The sequence below is a fragment of the Pogona vitticeps genome, chromosome 14 (genome assembly GCF_051106095.1).
Source record: "Pogona vitticeps strain Pit_001003342236 chromosome 14, PviZW2.1, whole genome shotgun sequence".
NCBI classification, from domain to species: Eukaryota; Metazoa; Chordata; class Lepidosauria; order Squamata; family Agamidae; genus Pogona; species Pogona vitticeps.
Window position 1 is genome coordinate 19,111,459 of NC_135796.1, and position 18,541 is coordinate 19,129,999.

General features: G+C 51.9%; 3 protein-coding genes across 3 annotated transcripts; 2 read left to right on the top strand and 1 right to left on the bottom strand.

Moving 5' to 3' along the window:
• Window positions 1–1,503: 1,503 nt before the first annotated feature.
• USP30 (ubiquitin specific peptidase 30) lies at window positions 1,504–9,248 on the top strand. The gene is made up of 13 exons (XM_020801871.3): window positions 1,504–1,672; window positions 2,638–2,747; window positions 3,113–3,295; window positions 3,833–3,936; window positions 4,398–4,496; window positions 4,857–4,899; window positions 5,404–5,498; window positions 5,672–5,731; window positions 5,815–5,901; window positions 6,136–6,216; window positions 6,378–6,564; window positions 7,518–7,626; window positions 8,110–9,248. Exons 1-13 carry the CDS (start codon window positions 1,593–1,595, stop codon window positions 8,378–8,380), a joined length of 1,509 nt encoding a protein of 502 aa, XP_020657530.3. The 5' UTR covers window positions 1,504–1,592; the 3' UTR covers window positions 8,381–9,248.
• A 242-nt stretch (window positions 9,249–9,490) lies between these two features.
• On the bottom strand, window positions 9,491–13,646 carry ALKBH2 (alkB homolog 2, alpha-ketoglutarate dependent dioxygenase). Its single transcript, XM_078381837.1, has 4 exons — window positions 13,503–13,646; window positions 11,417–11,868; window positions 10,794–10,992; window positions 9,491–10,132 (listed from the first exon to the last, which is right to left on the bottom strand). Exons 2-4 carry the CDS (start codon window positions 11,685–11,687, stop codon window positions 9,799–9,801), a joined length of 804 nt encoding a protein of 267 aa, XP_078237963.1. The 5' UTR covers window positions 11,688–11,868; window positions 13,503–13,646; the 3' UTR covers window positions 9,491–9,798.
• Window positions 12,437–18,150, top strand: UNG (uracil DNA glycosylase). The gene is made up of 7 exons (XM_020801872.3): window positions 12,437–12,647; window positions 14,045–14,245; window positions 14,859–14,954; window positions 15,318–15,415; window positions 15,575–15,663; window positions 16,171–16,349; window positions 17,080–18,150. Exons 1-7 carry the CDS (start codon window positions 12,561–12,563, stop codon window positions 17,218–17,220), a joined length of 891 nt encoding a protein of 296 aa, XP_020657531.3. The 5' UTR covers window positions 12,437–12,560; the 3' UTR covers window positions 17,221–18,150.
• Window positions 18,151–18,541: the final 391 nt, after the last annotated feature.

Consider the following 18,541-nt stretch of genomic DNA (forward strand, 5'->3'; position numbering starts at 1 on the left):
AAAAATACAGTATTGTTGTCCATTGACATGCTTGCAACGTGAATGCTGTTGAAGATAATAGTTCAGAAAACGGATCTGCTTTCCGCCACAGCAAAGGTGTGTTCTCTCTCCTGTGTGAGCAAAGGCAGCAGCAAGAGGCCTGGAAGAGGAATTCGGCAACAGCAGAGCTCATGGATATAAATAATCAGGTGGATGTAGAAGGGATACTTTGTCCCATGGACAGTTTTCTGGAGGTCAAGCCTACGTGGTGATTTCTCCCTCTTTTGGAAAAACTTTCTTCATTCCCCTCCTGATGTCCCTCTTGCATGGGAGAATCTAAAATGCAGAACCTTCCTGGCTGATGCTTCTCTGGTTGCAGGAAATGGACTGGAAGGAGGATCATTTGGAGTTTTCAAAACCTACTAGACATTTGGGGGGAAAAGCATCCCCTTTTTGCAGCTTTCCAGTGTTGTTTCTTTTCTCTCCGAGGATGGCTGCGCTTTGCTTCACCTGCTTGCCAAGAGCCTTCACATAACCTCCCAGGCTTTGTGAAGAGTCCTTGCCTCGCTATCTTCCCAGCTGAGCTTTTGATTCCTTCCTTGCTGCAAAAAGTAGCTTTTCTGTCCCATTTTACCTCATGATCATCCTTCCTCCCTAGCAAGTCTGTGATTGCTGTCAGCTGTTCTAAGGAGCAGCTTCCTATAATCTCACTGCTGGATGCAGCTGGGCTTCTCTGGGTCAGCAGATCTGATTCCCAAATCTACTTTCTCAAAACTACAACCCAACTGTTGTTAAAAAAAAGGGGGGGGGACACATTTCTATCCCTGTTTACTGAAATGTGCTTGAACAAAATAGCTCAGTGGTTTAGGTCTCTGGCTGCGGAGCCAGAAGCCAGGGGTTCAATTCTCCCCCCCCCCCGTGACTCCTTGACAGGGGCTGGACTTGATGAGCCAGAGGGCCCTTTCCAGTTCTAAGGTTGTTGTTGTTGATGATGATGATGATGATTCAGAAACACCAGGCAGTCAGAATTATAAAAAAAAACCATTGACAGGTATTATATAACAGATACAAGTTTTGATCCAAAAACCTAAGGATCTGTTAAATTTCTGTGCAATGTGTATGCTGTTCTTAATATTGCCAATTTTTTGGTAGCTCTGATGTATGTTGTGATTTCTGAGATCTGCAACCGCTTATAGTACGGTGTGAAATGTCTTGATTATTGTTCCCAAAGCCCCAATGACTACGGGGACCACGGAAGTGTTTCTCTTCCAGAGGCGAGCCGGAATTTTGATTTGCCAGGTCTCTGTACTTTGTTGATGTTGTTAATTTCTGCAATATAGAGTCGGTTGAGGAAATCTCTTGGCGATTTTTATTCTTCTCTTCTTCCCCCTCCCCTCACGCCGGAACCATATGTTCAGAGCAGCGGGGGGCAAGCCGGACATCTTTACGCGGAGAACCGCCCTCCCCTGCTCCTAGGAGGCCTTCCGGGCGTGGGGGCAGCTTCCGGTCCGCGGCGTCCTTCTTCCCCCCTTCCCCGCGCGCCCCGTTCGCTTGGGTTCCGCCTTCGACCTGCAGCGACGCCAGGCCGGGCGAGCGGGAGGAGCCGCCGTGGGATGCTGTGGGGCCGCCGTGGGGCCGAGGAGACGGACAGGGCGGCGGTCCGGCGGCTCCTGAGAACCGGGCGGGTGGTCAGGTCAGCCTGGGTGCGGTCAGGGCTGGTTTGTGTGTGTGTGTGTGGGGGGGAGTGTATGTGTTTGTGGCCGCCGTCTTCCTGAACGCGGACCAGAGCCTCCCCTTGCAAGAGCAGTCTACCCCCGGGGTTCCCAGGCGATAAAGAGGGCAGGAGAGGGACTGGCCACTTCGTCTTTCGGCCATGGGTTTCTGGGAGGCCTTCCCCGCATTGAAAGACCATATTTAAGATCAAAACCGTGAGCATACAAAAGGTGGCAATATATGTATGGTTAAAAGACAATATCGAACACTTTAAAAAACCCACTTCAGGACAGAAGGAGTTGCTTAGATCAGTGGCTCTTTGGGGGGGGGGGGGAGAGTCAGTCTGTTTGTGGGGTTCCCAGTATTTATTTCTGGATCTTAGGGATTGCAGTTGTGGCCTGCCTTTCCTTGCCCAACATTGCCGCTTCACAACCGTGGCCCAAGGGCTTCGGAGTCACTGGCCAGCTGTGTCACCATTGCACCCCCTTGTCGAAGACGTTGTCATTGACAACACCAAAAATGACACTGTTTAACCGGAGTGTGGAAAGATTGTGTTTTTTGGGGTGGGTGGGGGTGGGAATACAATGCCTAGAATCCCCTGGAGCTGCAGTGGCTGAGGAGTCTGGGCAGCGTAGTCCCACCTTGCAGCTTTCCCAAGCTTCGTTGTTTATTGTGTTGGCGTTTTCGCCCATGCTTGTAAACCCTCTTGGAATTCTGAGTTGGACAGAAAGTACAGAGAGAGAGAAAATGCCACTCAAATCTGGTCAACGTTGGTTGGAAACAAGATACTGGGTTATTAGATGGTTATCTTTGTGGGAAGCTTGATCGTTAAAGACTCGTCCTTCTTAGTTCGTGTGGGAATACCCTTTGACTTTTCCATTACTTTGGCAGGAAAAGACGAACGGACATAACTGTGTTTCCTCCCCCCCCCCTTTTTGTGCTCAGGGGTCAAGTCATGAAGAACTGGGGGGTGATCGGTGGGGTGGCGGCTGCTCTGGCTGCCAGCGTCTACGTCCTGTGGGGTCCCATTGCGGAGAGGAAAAAAAGCCGGAAAGGTAAGGGCGAGCAGGTGCGTGAGAAATAGAGAGCAAATGAAAGTGTGTGGGGGGGTTCTTGTGAACAGTTTATCTCGCCCGGAAACAATCTCAGAAGTTGTGGACCAGGCTGATTATTCTCTTCCTGTGAGTCTGAAAACCTGTTGAGCACCGTGACCTATATCCTGTTCCCGTTGGCTTGCTTCAATGGTGGATCGCCGCTCCTGGAGGCATCGAGGCATCGCAGTTAACCTTTCTTTTGCAGTAAAAGGTGTTGTCTGGCAGATGCTGTTAGCCACCAAGAACAGTCTCCTAGGGCAGCTCTGTTGTCGAGTTCAATCCACCCACTGGAATGTGGCACTCATTCTGCCTTTCTTGTCTTCCAGGGCTGGTGCCAGGCCTGCTGAACCTGGGGAACACGTGTTTCTTGAACTCCCTCCTTCAAGGATTAGCTGCCTGCCCCTCCTTCATTAAGTGGCTCGAAGGGTTCACCAGCCCTTTCCCGGCCGGACCGAGCGAGACGCCGGGGCGCCAGTCTTTGTCTGTCACTCTGCTCCACCTCCTGCAAGGTGACAGCCTTTTCGCAATATCTTGGCGTATTGACATGGATGTAATAGGACAGGGAGCTGCTGGACCGCTCAGTGGTTTAGGTGTTGAGAGCTGTATTCCTGACGGTGCCTCTTTGGTGGGGCTTGGACTCCATGATCCATAAAGTCTCTCCCAGCTCTGCAGTTCTAAGTTGGAGATGATGGGTCCCACATTTTTGCCTCATTTGCCTTTGACAGGGCTGTTGGTTTTACCCCTCTGGTTGAAAGCGGTTCTCTGCTCTTGGCTTGGGCAGAGTGCATGCCGCGAGCCCTGTTTCTGAGAAGTGACTCCCCTTCATTCGAACCTCATGCCCTGTCCTTCTCTGGTCTTATCCTGGACGCTGAAACGTTCCCGTTTGGCTCTTTGTGTGTTGCTGTCCAAAGCCCAAAGAAAAATAGCAAAGGACTTTCTTTGTCCTCAGAGAATGGGGGTTTAAACTTGGGAGGTAGTGAATGGCTTCCTTTTTTTTTGCATTCTGCGGTCACCGTGGGCCTCCCTTTCCTATTCAATTCTTTCAGCGTTATCTGGCCAAGAAGAAGCTGAGGATGAGCTTCTGGATGCCAGCTGTTTGTTGGAAGTCTTAAGGGCGTACCGGTGGCAGATCTCCTCCTTCGAAGAGCAGGTGAGCTGCCTGGACAAAGAGGCTTCTTTTTCCAACGTCTGTTCTGTTTGCATTTACTGAAGTAGGATTTCCCTCCCTCACCCCAAAAAAGCAAATACATAAATTGCACTACTGACGGGGGGGAAAAAGGGCAGGTCTAATTCCAGAGACCGGGGGAGGCCTTCCCCCCCCCATCCATTGACCACCTTGAAAAATTTATATATATTTTTTTGATCCCTAGAAGAGGCCCAGAACACCCTTAAGGGGCTACAAGGGGACAACTTTCCTGTTCTTTACCTCCCTCCGCCTTTTTAGGATCGAGGGTGGTGGGTTTTTCCTTCGAAACCAGAAGTTGCTTTCGAATTTTTTTTGTTTTTTTTAAAAAAGTCTCCTCCCCTGACCTAAAAATGGCAGGTTGGGGGTGGGGGGCAGAAACAGGGACACTGTCCGTGGCACAAACTAACTTTTTTTGTCTGTTTTAGGATGCTCACGAGCTCTTCCACGTCCTTACCTCCTCGCTAGAAGACGAGCGAGACCGCCAACCGTGGGTGACGCCTCTCTTCGATGTGCAATCGCTGGAGGTAAGCTTTGGCCTGGAGGGAGGCTTGGCTTTCAAAGCGCTTCGGGCTGCCAAGCTTGAACCCTCAGAAACCACCCAACTTAGCCCAGAGGAAAGTCCTTCCAGGTTTCCTCATCCGAATCCCATCAAATTCAGTGGTGCTTCCTTCTGAGAAAGCCCGCGGAGGATTGCGCTGTTAAAAGTCCTGCTTTTTTTCCCCCTTCTGTCACCTGAGCATCCTCCTTTTCTCTTGGCAGACGGCCGCGGGGCCTTTTTGCCCGGACATCCCATTCTCTTGGTGTAAATGCTAAGAATGGGAAGGCTGCCATGGGCATTGATCATACCCTAAACCAAGCTTTCTTTTATTTTTGCATGTGTGTAGCAGCCAGAAAGGCCCCAGAAGCAAATATGCTGCAGAACAAGAGGTAAAAATGCTCATTTGATTTCCGGTGGGTGGGAGAGTCTTCGTAGTGTTTCTCCCGTTGACGCCCCTTGTTCTCTGATCCATGGTCTTTATAGGCAGTTGGGGATCAGGCTGATCAAACTGGCAGATATGTGTGTGTGTGGAGAGAGAGAGAGAGAGAGAGAGAGAGAGAGAGAGAGAGAGAGAGGGAACTTATATGGCCAGCTTTGCTTGCCAGTAAATCTTTAGGGAGGAAAAAATAAACCCCTTTTCCTGTCCCCTGAGATGTATCTTTTGCCACGAGATGTCAAGGACTGGGCCTTTTCCGAGTGCCTCAGGCACACGCGTGTGTGGGGTATTTCTGGAGCTCCCAGTGTGTGCACACGCACATACTTTGGCTTATTTTAGCATTTATTTTTGGACTGTTTATAAACCAGTGTTTTATTGCACAAGGGGAATGCAGTGATGTTGACCCCACTTTGGAAACTGGCCGGGCGATCAGAGTAAAATGTCTTTTGGTCCCTAGGGTCGCCTCATCCCCTCTTGAGCCACTGGAAGCTGCAGCATCCTTTCCATGGGCGATTGACCAGTAACACGGTGTGCAAGCGGTGCAAATGCCAGGTACGCAGGGGTTGGCGGGTGAGAGAGAGAGAGAGAGAGACCCGATTTGGTCAGTGGGTGAAGACGTCCCCGAACTCTTTTACGATCCCCTAGAGGGGGAGAGGAAGGTTGGCTGTTTTGGTCCTCCGTTGAGGCTGGTTTGATCTGAACCACAGGGATTCTTTCCCTTCCAGAGCCCTCTGAGGTACGACACCTTTGACAGCCTGTCTCTGAGCATTCCTGCTGCCGTGTGGGTAAGCGCCTCACATTTTGCCTCCTTTTCATATGCTTCACGAGTGCTTTGTGCGTGACTCCCCTCTCCTCCCTTTGTCCACAGGGCCACCCCCTGACGCTGGACCGCTGCCTCCATCACTTCATCTCCTCCGAGTCGGTCAAGGGTGTTGTGTGTGACAATTGCACCAAAGTAGGTCCTCTGAGTTGAGCGCTGCTTCGGCTGGGAGGGTGGGTGCTTCCGGTCGTTGGGGGTGGATCTGTATTCGATGTACTTTAAAGCCCCTTTATTTTCCACCACCCAATAGGACAGTAGCACCCAGCTCAGTGAGATGATTTTAAGGGAAGTGATCTGTTTCTTTAAAAATGCGAGGAAACCATTAGAAGCCATTTCCATTTTGCTGGTGTTGTTGTTTAAACTCTGCAGATCCAGACAGAGGAGAACGGGCGCGGTCACATCCCAGAGAACCAGAGAACCACCTTCGTGAAGCAGCTAAAACTGGGGAAGGTACAACCTGCTTCCCCCTTCCTCTGGGTCTAGTGGCTTCCATTTGGGGAAACGGCCTGCTCTCCCCCCCCTGCAGTGTGCATGTCTGTGTATTGCAGAAGGAAAATTCCTTTCCTCCTTTTCCTGCTCTGGGTCCTAAACGGGTGGTTCTTCCCTCCTAGCTCCCTCAGTGTCTCTGCATCCACCTGCAAAGGCTGAGCTGGTCCAACCACGGCATGCCTCTGAAGCACAACGAGCACGTCCAGTTTGGCGAGTTCCTCGTCATGGACGTCTACAAGCATCGTTTCCCGACCCAGAAACCGAAGGCCGTGGACGGCATCCCCCAGGCGCCGGCGGACGCCAAAGAGGGTGGGTGATGGGACAAGAGGGCGGGAGTGGTTGGCAGCCTCTTGATGAGGTTCAAAGGGAGCCCAGGTGGGTCACAAAGCAGGAAGAAGGGGGCGGACCAGCGGGCAGATCTGTGGGTCTCCGTTGTTGGTCCTCCTCAGGTTTTAGAGAAGTTTTTATGTTTTTGGACTGCAGCATCCAGAATCCCCTAACATTGTCCAGTGGCCATGCTGGATGGGTGGGAAGGATGGGGGGTTGTAGTCCAAAAAGAGAGAGTTCTGGTCCTCCTCCAGTTCCTTCCACCTCATCTCTGGAGGGGGAAAAAACGCATACCTAGAAGTAAAGACCCATCATCGGTTTTCAAGAGGCCAGGTGGACTTGGAACTCCTGAGGAAAGCCGGTCTGCTTCCCTGCTCTTTCATGGCCAAGCGGAGGCCGTTTTACCCAGGCAGGCTTTGGTGCATCATGGGGCTGCCAAGGAAGGGTCTTAAACGGGTGGGTGCTGTCCTTTTTAAAATCAGTCTCTCTTTTCGTTGGGTTTTAACTCTGTAGTGTTTACAGCCCTACTTTGCTGCTTAGCTCTGTCTCTAATGCCTGAGCGTCTGTGCTTGTTTGTGCCGTGTTTTTAATCGGGAGGAAGGCAGGGTGTAAATCAGAAAGATGGACAATATCTTTAACAGCTGGTGTTTATGAATTTGCACTGGCCTTTTGGAGAGACCCTTTCTAACTCAGACTACGGTGAGTGAGGCCACCCCAGGAGGTGCCACTGCTTCAAAAAGCTGCTTTTCCGGAAAGCCATTTCCAGAATCCCCCCCCCCAAATCAGCCTTAGTTGGTTTGCAAGTTGCTTTATTATCAACGTTTCCAAGGGGGTGGGAGAGTAGGGGCACTAAAATCCTAGGATGGGTCTCACAGGTGGCCAGTTCTAAGCAGCCACCCCCCCCCCCCGGCCTGGATGTGTTTTGTTCCTTGCAGATCCAGAGCAGCCGGAGAGCTGCAGACCTTCTTTCCTCAATGGCACCTGCTCCCCTTTGCTGGTGACCTCCCCGGTGGCTTTCCCGTGTGTGGCCGTTCCAGACTGCAGGTAAGTCCTGACGTTTGGCAGGGCCACGTCACCTCCCCAGAGGAAAAGATGGTGATGATAATAATAACATTTATTTCTATTGCGCTGTATACCAGTGCACATTCCAATAGCCAAAAACAGTTAAAATACGATTTATTTATTTATTTGATTTATACCCCGCCCATCTGGTCTTCCGACCATAACATAAATACAATGATAAAAACATACAGTAAGCAATTATAGCTATAATAGCAAATAAAATAGATAGTTATAATAACAGTATAATAAAGTACAGTAATTCTGTCTCAATAATTGCCTATTTCCATGGTCAGATGCCAGTTTTCTCACATATCTTTGCCTGCCTTGATGGTAAGACACAAGGATGCATCCCCACTACTTTCAAATGCCCTCCCCGGGGGTCTTAACCACGCAGTCTCGTTGCTCGGTGTGGGATAACACCCTCCCCTTGCCCAGCTTTCTCTTGCTTTTTTCTTTCCCCCCCAGCTCCCCGACGTATCTCTACCGCTTGATGGCGGTCGTGGTCCACCATGGGGACATGCATTCGGGGCACTTCGTCACCTACCGCCGCTCCCCACCCTCGTGCAAAAACCCGCTGGCCATCAGCAACCAGTGGCTGTGGGTTTCGGATGACGTGGTGCGCAAATCCACCCTGCAGGAGGTCCTGTCGTCCAGCGCCTACCTGCTTTTTTACGAGCGCATCCGCTCGAGGGCGCTGTCCCAGCAGCAAAGCGCCGTACTCCGCGCTGAGGAGTGACCTGGACACCCTCCTGCCCTGATCGGGAATGGGAGGTCCTTCTCCAGAGGTCCGTGGGATGCCTCCCCTTGCCCTGTGCAGATTTCTCCGTCCCCTGAACACTCAGCCTGTGCTCCGGTGACAGCAGCCAAGCACCTCCACCGACAGGACGTGGCCCGAAGCTGGTGCACTAGCCGTGTCCGTGTGTGTCCCTGTGCTAGGGAAAGTATTCTTGTGCGTCTTCCCCTTAAATGTTTCCAGCTGGAGGATTTAAAGCCGAGACCACATCTTCTGCCGTGTGCGTTGCGACGAAGCTCCTTCGGGACCACCTTCCGGAAGGGTTTTGCTTTCGGAACGCGCTCGGCCAGGTGAGCGGCCGTGTAGCACCTTTCGGTGTGCCGAGTACAGAAACGAACCTGTGAAGTGCCTTGACCTCTTAATTTCCAGCCCCACAAGAGTCTCGCCTGCACTAAGGCAAAGGGCTTTCCACGTGACTGCGGCTCTGAAACCCCAGGAAGGAGAAAAGAGGACTGAGAGGGCGCGCCAGGCTGGTCTCCCCGTGGCGTCTGTGTGTGTCTGTCACTCGGCCACCAGCCCCGTGTGTGTGATATGACGCGAGCATGACGGGTAGAAAGGTGGAATTTCGTATGAAGTCTCTCTCCACCCTTGCTGATGATGGTCCCCCTCGAAATCATGTGAATGGTCGATCCCGGTGATTGTGCCCGGTCTTGAGAAGGCAGCTTAGCAAAGAAAGGAGCCCCTTCTCCTGTTTCTCAAGAGATCTACTGCTACCAAATCAACCTCTCTTTGTCTTTGCTGGTTTTAAACCTTCCAACCTTTTTGTACATGTTTAAAGCTGCTAAATATAAACTGTGGTTCTTGTTTCCAAGGGGTTGTGTACATGGGGTGTATGTGTGTGCGTGTGTGATCCAGTTTTTCTCCACGGAACCTGGTTTTCTTGCAGCAGAGACTCAAGGAAGGACGCCAGAGCTGTGTGCTAACTGCATGGGTGCTCCCTGTTCAATGTCAGGAGACACCCCTGCATCCGTTTCTGATCTCGGCATCTGCAAAAATGGGGGCCATTTAAGCATCTTGTACTCTGTGCAATCAAAATACTGTGGAATCAAAGGCAACATTTCATTTTTGGATTTATTGGGTTTCTACGCTGAGCTGCTGCTTTAGTGCAATCCAGAAAATCTGGTGCAGGACTGATCTGTTAGTCTTTTAAGGCCCCATTCTGTTTTTGTTACACACCTGCTTCTGGCTGAACATCAGATCCTGGTAATTCCATCTCCCTTTCTCCCCCCGCCCACCTCAAAACATGCTGTGCCTCTTGTCTTCCGCCTGCGTGGAGAACAGAGGTCCAGACTCTGAGGAGGAGGCAGTTCTCCTAGGAAGCCCCAGCCTCTGCCCCCTCCCTTTCGCCAAGACATCTGGGGTTACCGAGGGGCGTCCGTCCCACTCGGGCTGGCCTGGAGGGCCACCACTTTGCGGAAGGTCAGGTTGATGCGGGGAGCCAGGACCTTCCGGCGGGTGGGCAGGCTGTGGTACCAGTCCCGGTTGGTCGGGAAGTTCATCATCAGCAGACTTCCGTGCTCCAGCAATAGCTTCACCGGCCCCAGGCGGCGCGAGGGGTTCCTGCCGCGGGAAGCCCCGTGCCGGAAGACGAAGTCCCTGGGCGCTCCGAAGGAGACCGAGGCGATGGGGCTGCGAGGGGCCAGCTCCTTCTCGTCGTCTCGGTGCTCCCCCATGTGGTCCCGGCCGTCCTTGTACCTGCGGAGGGAAGAGGGGGCGGTTTGTGAGTGGTGGCCGGGCGTCTCAAGGAGACGGGGGCCAGCTGGAGGCAGCCAAACCCACCTGGAATCAGACCAGGCTTCCTCTCGCACCAGCTTTCCTGGAGGGCTGCCCACGAACAGATAAAAGACCAGAGGGTGGGGGCATGAACTGCAAAAAAGCCTCTGGCAAATAAGTTGCAGCAGCCTTTAGGGTGCCACAAGACTCTCGGGTTATTAGAGAGAACGAGTAAGGTTGGTTTTGCTCCTAACGGGACTCACCTCGGATGTTCTGCTCCTCCCGGGATAACCCTTTAGGGAAATTAAGGGCAGGCACCTTTATGCCCCTCAGGATCACATTTGCTTTCTCTAATATCTCCCCCCCCCTTTTGCAGGCTGCACCAACCCAACCTGTGCACACACACACATACACACATGTGTGTGTGTGTATATATATGAGCAGTGTCTAGAGAACAACAGGAACAGGCTCCCAGATTCCACGGATGGGGATCCCACTGCCTGTGGGTGACACTCATACTTGTCCCCAGGAGATGCTTTTCAATGCTCACCAACGACAGCTTCTGTGGACCACCCCCAGCTGACCAAGGATAACACACCGCCCGTGTGTGCCCCCCACCCACCCCGCTCTCTACACCCAGTACCTATTGATCAGGACGAAATTGAAGGCGTGCCCAGTGGCCAGCCGGAGGCGGTCCCGGATGCAGTCCAAAACGGGAATCCAGGGCTTGGGCGAAAAGGTGACCCCCGAGTAAGTGTAGGTCAACCCAGGGTCCCCGTAGGTCACCTGCTTCCTTGGGATGTTGTGCCACTTGCCAAAAATGTGGAGCTTGGTCAGTTGCCCTGTTGGGAAGAGGATGGAGAGCGCAGGGCGGATTTCTTGAGCCAAAGGCAAAGGAAGACTCCAAAGGCCCGTGGACTCGAGGGGCCCAAGAGCGCCTCGCGGGTTCGCTCGCTGGCCTGACACTTCTCCCCTGAACTCTAGCTCTTGATGTCTGCCTCCCCTCTTAAGGTTTCACTTTAGTTTTTTGTAAAGCTCTCTCAGTCCCCTGGGGACCGAGATGCCTGGAAGGCCCCCCTCCCCGGTCCTCTTCCTCCATAGACCCCTCTCCTTCCCTTGGGCCATCCGGAGAGCCTGGTCCCACTTGCGCTCCGTCGCTGAGCGGCACTCGCCCCCAGCTATGCAATTCAAGGGGCTTCAACCATTGGGGTCCTGTCACCCTAATGACAGGACCCCGAAAACGAGTGGTTCAGACACTCTGCTTACCGTCAAAATATTCCACTTCCTTTTCAAGTTCCTGGAAGAGGCGGTCGGCCTCGGCTTTGCCGAAGAGGATCTTGTAGTCACAGTTCAGCCCCTCGGCCCGGATTTGCTTCCAAGGAGCATCAGTCGCGGGAGCCGGCCGTGGCTTCTTCTCCTGCATTCCTTGGCCCTCCTCGGGGGAGTCAGCGTCCTCCACCTTTGACGCACCATCTGCTTTCCTCTTGCGCTTTTCTGTCGTGGTCTTCGAAGGCTTTCGGATGATGAATTTGTCCATCTCTGGTCCTGGACGCAGGAGAGCTGAACCAAGCCTGACTAAATACTGACCTCGTCCTGGGCCTCACAAGAGTTTCTTTGGCCCCAGATGGCGGGGACCACAGCGCGCCTCCTCCGGATGAGCTCAGCGATGCTGCTCGAAGGGCCCTGCCGAATGGACAAATCCAAAATCGCCCAAGGGTCTGGAATATCACACACACAAAAGGATCATTTCTGGAGGAAAGACACAGTTAGCGCCTGGGAGTTGTGATCCCTCCACCCAGAAGGGGCTAACTGCAGCTCTGCACGAGACCCGGAGAGCTGCAGCAGGTCGAGGCAGTCTACCTTAAAGCGGCACCTGCTTAAGGGGGGGGGGGAAGAGACCTCTCATCACCCTTTTCCTCTCTCTCCTTTGGGAAAGTTCTCCAGATCTATTATTTGCTAGGCTGATCCAATTTGGCCCAAGGCACATGGGAGTGGGATACGAAAGCCCAAGTGCCCTTCGTCCGTGCTGGCTAGGGGATGCTGGGCATTGTAGTCCAAAACACAACCCTTGCATGCAAGTCTTTGCATCTCCCAGGCAGGAGAAGAAGCAGGGACTTCCGCCCGTCTTCTTGCCCGCCGCTCACAGCTTCCTTCGTCTCCTCTGCGCACGCATACATCCCTTCCTCGCTCTTCCTCCCCCCCGCAACCGCGCTGCGCGCGCGCGGGCAACAGCCAATGGAAGGCGAGGGGCTCGTGCGGCCGCGCAGGCGCATTCGCTTTCGCGCCAAATTTGAGCTGAGGGGACCGCGGAGGAAGGAAAGGAGCGAGAAGAAGAAGAAGACCCGGCGGCCGTTCCTCCGGTCCGGTCCCCCTCGCCCTGCCGCCCACGGAACCCCCCTCCGCCGCCGCCATGATCGGGCAGAAGTCGCTGCTGTCTTTCTTCGCCCCGCTGCCCGGCGAGAAGCGGACGCGCTCCTCGAACTCCCCCGCCCGCGAGGTCTGGTGGCTCTTTTGTGACTATTAATTGCTGGCGTGATTAGTATAATTAGCATTAACGGCGTGGTGGCCCTAGGGCCGCGGTATCCTCGGGGAGCGTCGCCTGAGGCGCCCCCGCGGACGCCGAAAACCGCAGGAAGGCGCGAACAGCTGCCCTTGAGAGGGTCTCTGGTTCCCTCCAGGAAGGGCCGCTTCTGGGGAGGGAAGACATAGATAGACAGACAATGCGGGGTTTTCCCCCCCCCTGGGTTGTTTATTTATTTCATTTCACTGAAGAACAGGAGGAGGCCAGGCTTGGGGTCCTTTTCCTAATGACTGCTTTTCTGACTGGGTTTTAAGTCCTCTACTACTTGGCTTTTCCATTTTCGGGTTCCCCGTTGCTCAGGGTGGCATTTTTTAAAATGTATATATACTTATTAACCTCGGCCTCATTACAGTAGGTAGTATTGCCTCATAAGGAGGTCAGCGGCCTTTTTGTCCTCCTTGCTTTCGACTTTAAACGGTGTCTTTCTAAGGCTGCAAAGCCTCCCTGGGGGGGTCCTTTTGAAGGAGAAAGGCGGGGGGGGGGCAAAACATGTTTTCTAGAAATAAATAAATAATATTTCCTGGCGGCGGATAAGGGAGCCCGCGGATGGTGGGGGTCCGAGAGAGGGGGGGCGTTTTACCGCCTGGCGTGAGAGGAGAAGCTGTCCGCCAATCCGGAGCGCCCTTGGTGGCGCCCCTGGCCAATGAGGAGTGTGGAGGGGAGGGACTAATCCCTGAAGCAGCACTGGGCCCCCGTCCTTTTTTTCTCGTGAGGAAAACTGGCGACGGCGCCCCAAAGATTGAGTGAGTGAGGCGCGGGTTCGAGTCTTACCTCGGCCTGTCCTGCCTCTCCTGTGAGGTTTTGAAGATGGAGGGGGGTGGAATTCCCCGCCAGCTTAGGGGTTCATGGGAGTTGTAGTCCGTCGAAGGGGGCCTCAGGGAACCACGGCTGGATTTGAGGAAGGCTCGCAAGAGGGGAAAAGGGAGTCCAGTTCCGGGCCCGTGGCTGGCCAACCAATAAGGGCGCTGCTTCCTTAGCAACCGAGTGGAGGGGCGGGGCCGTGTGTGTTTTTTTATATCGTCGGCCAATCGGAAAAGCCCGGAAGGCGGGACAACAGCCGTAAACACAGCTGGGGAAGGGGGTGGGCGTGGGCCGCCCTGGAGGAACCAATAAAGTGCGTTCGCGGCTGCGCCGGCCAATAGAGAGCCAGTGGGTGGGCGCTGGGTTTGTTTTTCCCGCGAAAGGCCCGCGTGGTTTCCCTGCGGCCGGAAGTGGGGGTTTTGAGCTCCGGGGGGGTGATGGCGGCTCCTCTTCGGGCCTTCTCCCCAAGTCCCTTTTTCCCCTTCCTGACTCGCTTCTTTTCTCTTTTCCAGGCCTGCAAGCGATCGAAAGCGGATGAGGCGCCTCCGTCATGGTCTCCTCTCACCCCGGAGCAGCTGGAACGGATCCGCAAGAACAAAGAGGCCGCCAGGCAGAGACTCGCCGCCCGCACCGCCAACTTGATCCCCCCGGATCTCACGGGCAGCTGGAGGGTTGCACTGGCCGAGGAGTTTTCCAAGCCCTATTTCGCCGAGGTGGGCGAGAAGCAGAGAAGCGATTCGTTCCCTGCACCTTTTCCCTTCTCATTCATTGGTTTCCTGAGCCTCCCCATTCAATATTCTGAGAAGAATGGGAGCTATTTGACCAGCCCCTAGTCACCTGTTAGGAGTCCTCCAGAAATTAAGCGATGACTTTTAGTCTTCCCGTTTCTCTTGAGTATCCCTTGCTATAGTTGCATACAGTAGTTCAGCCTTTTTCTGTACACAGAATTAGCAACTGCAGAAGCTCTGAGGATTTGAGGAAGTGTTGGTTGTGCATGAGCTGGCACCTTGTTTGATCATTGCAGCAACTTGGGGAGCCGGAACTCCCCTTGAATATAAATATTGAGCAGGATATTTGCATGCTTAAGTGTCTGCCCTGTTTTCTGCAGAGTTGCCCACTTTGTACCATGGGATATGCAGTAAATTGTTTTTACAGCACTACTACTTTATGGTAGTGCCATAAAGGAATGGAGGACCACTCTGGTCTTTTATGGTATTGCCATTCTTTCCCTCTCTAATCAGAAAGTGCCAACAGGTTAGGGCAGTAATTATCCTGTTGTGTCTCTTGCTGTGATCTGAAGAGGCATGCTTCTCTCTCCCAAACCAGCTGATGGCTTTTGTTACACGTGAGCGCAGCCACTACACTGTGTATCCACCAGCACAGCAGGTCTTCACCTGGACCCAGATGTGTGACATCCATAATGTGAGTCAATTTGCGCTAACCATTGTTGATCTTTGATTGATTGATTCTTTTTCCTGCAGTCATAGCTGTGGCTTTGAAGAACCTGGAAAGTGGCCTTCATGGCCTGATTCCCTGCCAGATATCTTAGCTTCAAACTGTGCAGCTTTTACTGATTATAGTCTAACAAACAAATGGCGAATTATTCAATATCCAGATTGTTGCTTTTGTTACGTTTTCATTAGAAGAAAGTAAGTGGGCTAGCTCTGTTCCTTATCCTAGCAGAAAGAATAATTAAGCTGGGCTGAATCAGCTGATAAAAGGAATAATGCCAGATGCTGAACCTTACCTGTTTTTGTAAATTTTTTTCTTGCAACTTTTCTCTAGGTGAAAGTTATCATCTTGGGCCAAGATCCATATCACGGACCTGGCCAAGCCCATGGGCTCTGCTTCAGTGTTCAGAGACCAGTTCCACCTCCACCCAGGTAATGCTGGGCTTTTAATTCTGTAATTACATTTGTGTCAAGCGTACTGTGATACCTTTCTGCCTGTGTTCCTTTTGACTGGTTTGATAATTGCTGAGTATGTAATGCCTGATGGGTCTTATGTTTCAAGATGTCCTTTTTCTTTTTGTTTCTTTGTAGCCTAGAGAATATTTACAAAGAACTTTCTACAGATATCGAAGGCTTTTCTCATCCTGGTCATGGAGACTTGACTGGGTGGGCTAAACAAGGTAAGTTAGCATCCTGACTTATTTTTGCTTTACTTAACCGTGCGGAAGGCTTCTCTGCAACTGCTACTATGATTTTTTCCTGTCCTCCTGGGTAGTGACCTGAAGCCAATTGCTAGTCTCAGCTAAAAGCAGTGGACCTGTTTCTGGCTGGGGTGACCCATAGGGAAGCCAGTAACCATGCCAGTTTCATCAGTTCTGCGGATCTGCTGTAGCTCGAACTGTAGAATTTCAGTACTCATCTGCTTACTGCTTGCTTTTTGAGCAAAGGCTGACTCCTTCTCTCAAAATCTAGGCCAAGTTCTCCTCCTGCCGAGAGATAAAACCACCAGAGAGTGGTGATGCTCCTCCAAAGGGTTGTTTGTTTTTTTCCTGCTCACGTTGTCTTTCTTTCCTGCTGGCACCAGCTGAAGAGGAGGAAGGGAGCTGCTTTGCCAGTCAGGCCCTCTTGAAGCCGCTTGGAGGCATCTGTGTTTTCTCAAGGCTTCTTCCTCTCCCTTTGGACTCCAGGCGTGCTGCTGCTCAACGCGGTCCTCACGGTTCGGATGCACCAACCCAATTCCCACAAAGACAGAGGCTGGGAGCAGTTCACCGACGCGGTGGTCTCCTGGCTCAACAAGAACCTGGAGGGCCTGGTCTTCATTCTCTGGGGGGCCTATGCCCAGAAGAAAGGCAGCTCCATTGACCGGGTATGTCGGCCTTTGCTTTCTCATCCTTCCAGAGGGTCAGGTCAGCCTGGAGAGGCAGGACAGCTGATCGGCGGGGGTGGGGGTGCTTTTGGGCCACTTTGGGGCAGAATCTCTGACCCAAGGCCTGGAGTCAGGTCTTCTGCTGTGGCTTTTAGGAGCTCATTGCTCCGGGGAGGGATGAGAGGAGCCCAGAGAGAGAAAAGGGCACCCTTGTGTTGAGACGCAGGATCCACTTGGATGCTGGAACCCTGGCAGAGGCTTCTCCAGGCCTGTTTGGCAGCCTTTCCTGCACAACAAGGTGTAATCACGCTACATGTTTCACCCACCAAAAAACGCATTCCCTACTCATATGTTTTATTGATTAAACGACAGGCACCAATGATCTGCTTTTTCTCTAACGAGTTCCTCACTTTGAGGCAGTCATGGGAAAGAGAGAGAGAGAGGGTCGCTGGTTCAAGATCACCAGTGAACATCATGCCTCTGTAAGGACTAGAACCTTGACTTCCCAAAGCTCCAGTCTCTACCCCACTGCACAAGACTGGATGTCATGCAAGGCCCACGCCTCTAGTCTTTTGGCATTGCAGCATTAGGGTGGTTTGTGAGAAGGAGTTTAGTCTCTTCTGTGCGCTTTGATCCTGTTGGTTCCCTCCTTGGTAAGCTCTCATGTTGCTAAGGGATGCTGACAGATGGGGAATCCCTCCCAAGGTCTGACGTCTGTGATTTCTTGCAGAAGCGCCATCACGTCTTGCAGACAGTTCACCCTTCCCCCTTGTCGGTGCACAGGGGCTTCTTCGGATGTAAGCATTTCTCCAAAGCCAACGAGTTGCTGGAAAAGTCTGGGAAGAAGCCCATTGATTGGGGGGCCCTGTGACGGGTTGAGGACACCCTTGGCACCTAGGAGATGAAACGGATCATGTCATTTTTCTGTTGTTCTAAAGGGTGCAGACACTTTCCGATAAATAATTGTTTGCATTCTTTGTTTTGTTTCTGTTGACCGGGCGAGTTTTAAACAACAAGCTTCAAAATCCATCCTCTGGTTTGAAGTCAGTGTTAATAATTCCAAGAATGCCTTTTTTAAAAAAGGTTTCCTGGGGTGTTGGGGAGTAAATACTGATTCTTTTTAGCCAACAATTTGTTTTAATTCTTGCAACCCCATATCAAGGGTGTGGTTCCAAATCTGTTCTTGATTAATATGTAACTCCCTCTTTCTTGTCAGTTTTTGACAGATGGAAACAGTTTTCTATTTTTGACAGCAAAGAAGTTTTTTTTCTTTTTTTAATTCTTTGTCTGCTCAGGAAATAATTACTTTGCAAACCCTTGATGACACCTGATGTCCTGTTTGGGCTTCACCACTTGCTCTCTTGTTGCTTACAGACTGTAAGTTGTATTAGTTGCTGTAGGGTATAGTGCTCAGTATTCATGCGCTGTTCTTTCTGAGACATCCAACAGTTAGATCACTTGATACCAGCAAAGAATTTTGCTAGCTTTTCCACCAGGTCTCTTGAGCAACCGCCCGGGGGTCTCATTGCCTCCTGTTCCATCACGTTTGGGGCCAAAAAGTTCTTTTTCATATTCAGGAAGGAGCCATTTGAGAACTTTAATGATTTTTAATCATTAGCCAAATGTTCGATTCAGTCTTCTTTTTTTTCTGTGAAAAATGCACAGATTTTCTTGACCGGTATGTTTAAATACCAAGCTAAGAAGTATCCTTTTTTTATTTCCTTGTTCCATTTGTAACACTAGTATCCAGGTTATTTTTTTATAACTGTACCACATTTTTACAATAAACATATTTCTGATACATTCTTGTTGGGCTTTTGCTTTGAACTTCCTCTTCGAGAAGGTTTTGCTCGTAGCATTTGCTGTCGGAAAAGGAATCTCTGCCTGTGTGCCTCTTTCGGCTTTGGGTCTTATTTTTCCGCCCATCAGATTTCAGTCTGTGCTTCCCCCTATTCAGGATGTCTTGGCCCTTCTGTAGACCAACGGACCTGCCTTTATGGATCTCGGGATGGTTTTTGGAATGCCTCTCCCATGGTCCCTCATGGTGGGCTTTGCTGCCCAGGTCTTGTGGAAGTTGGAGGCTGGAAACATTGGGGAGGGACTCAGCTGTGCTGCTCCCCGCCATCCATCCCGTAGGTATAAAGACATTTCTTGAAACTTCATCAATGAAGAGAAGAAGAGGAGAGCAGCAC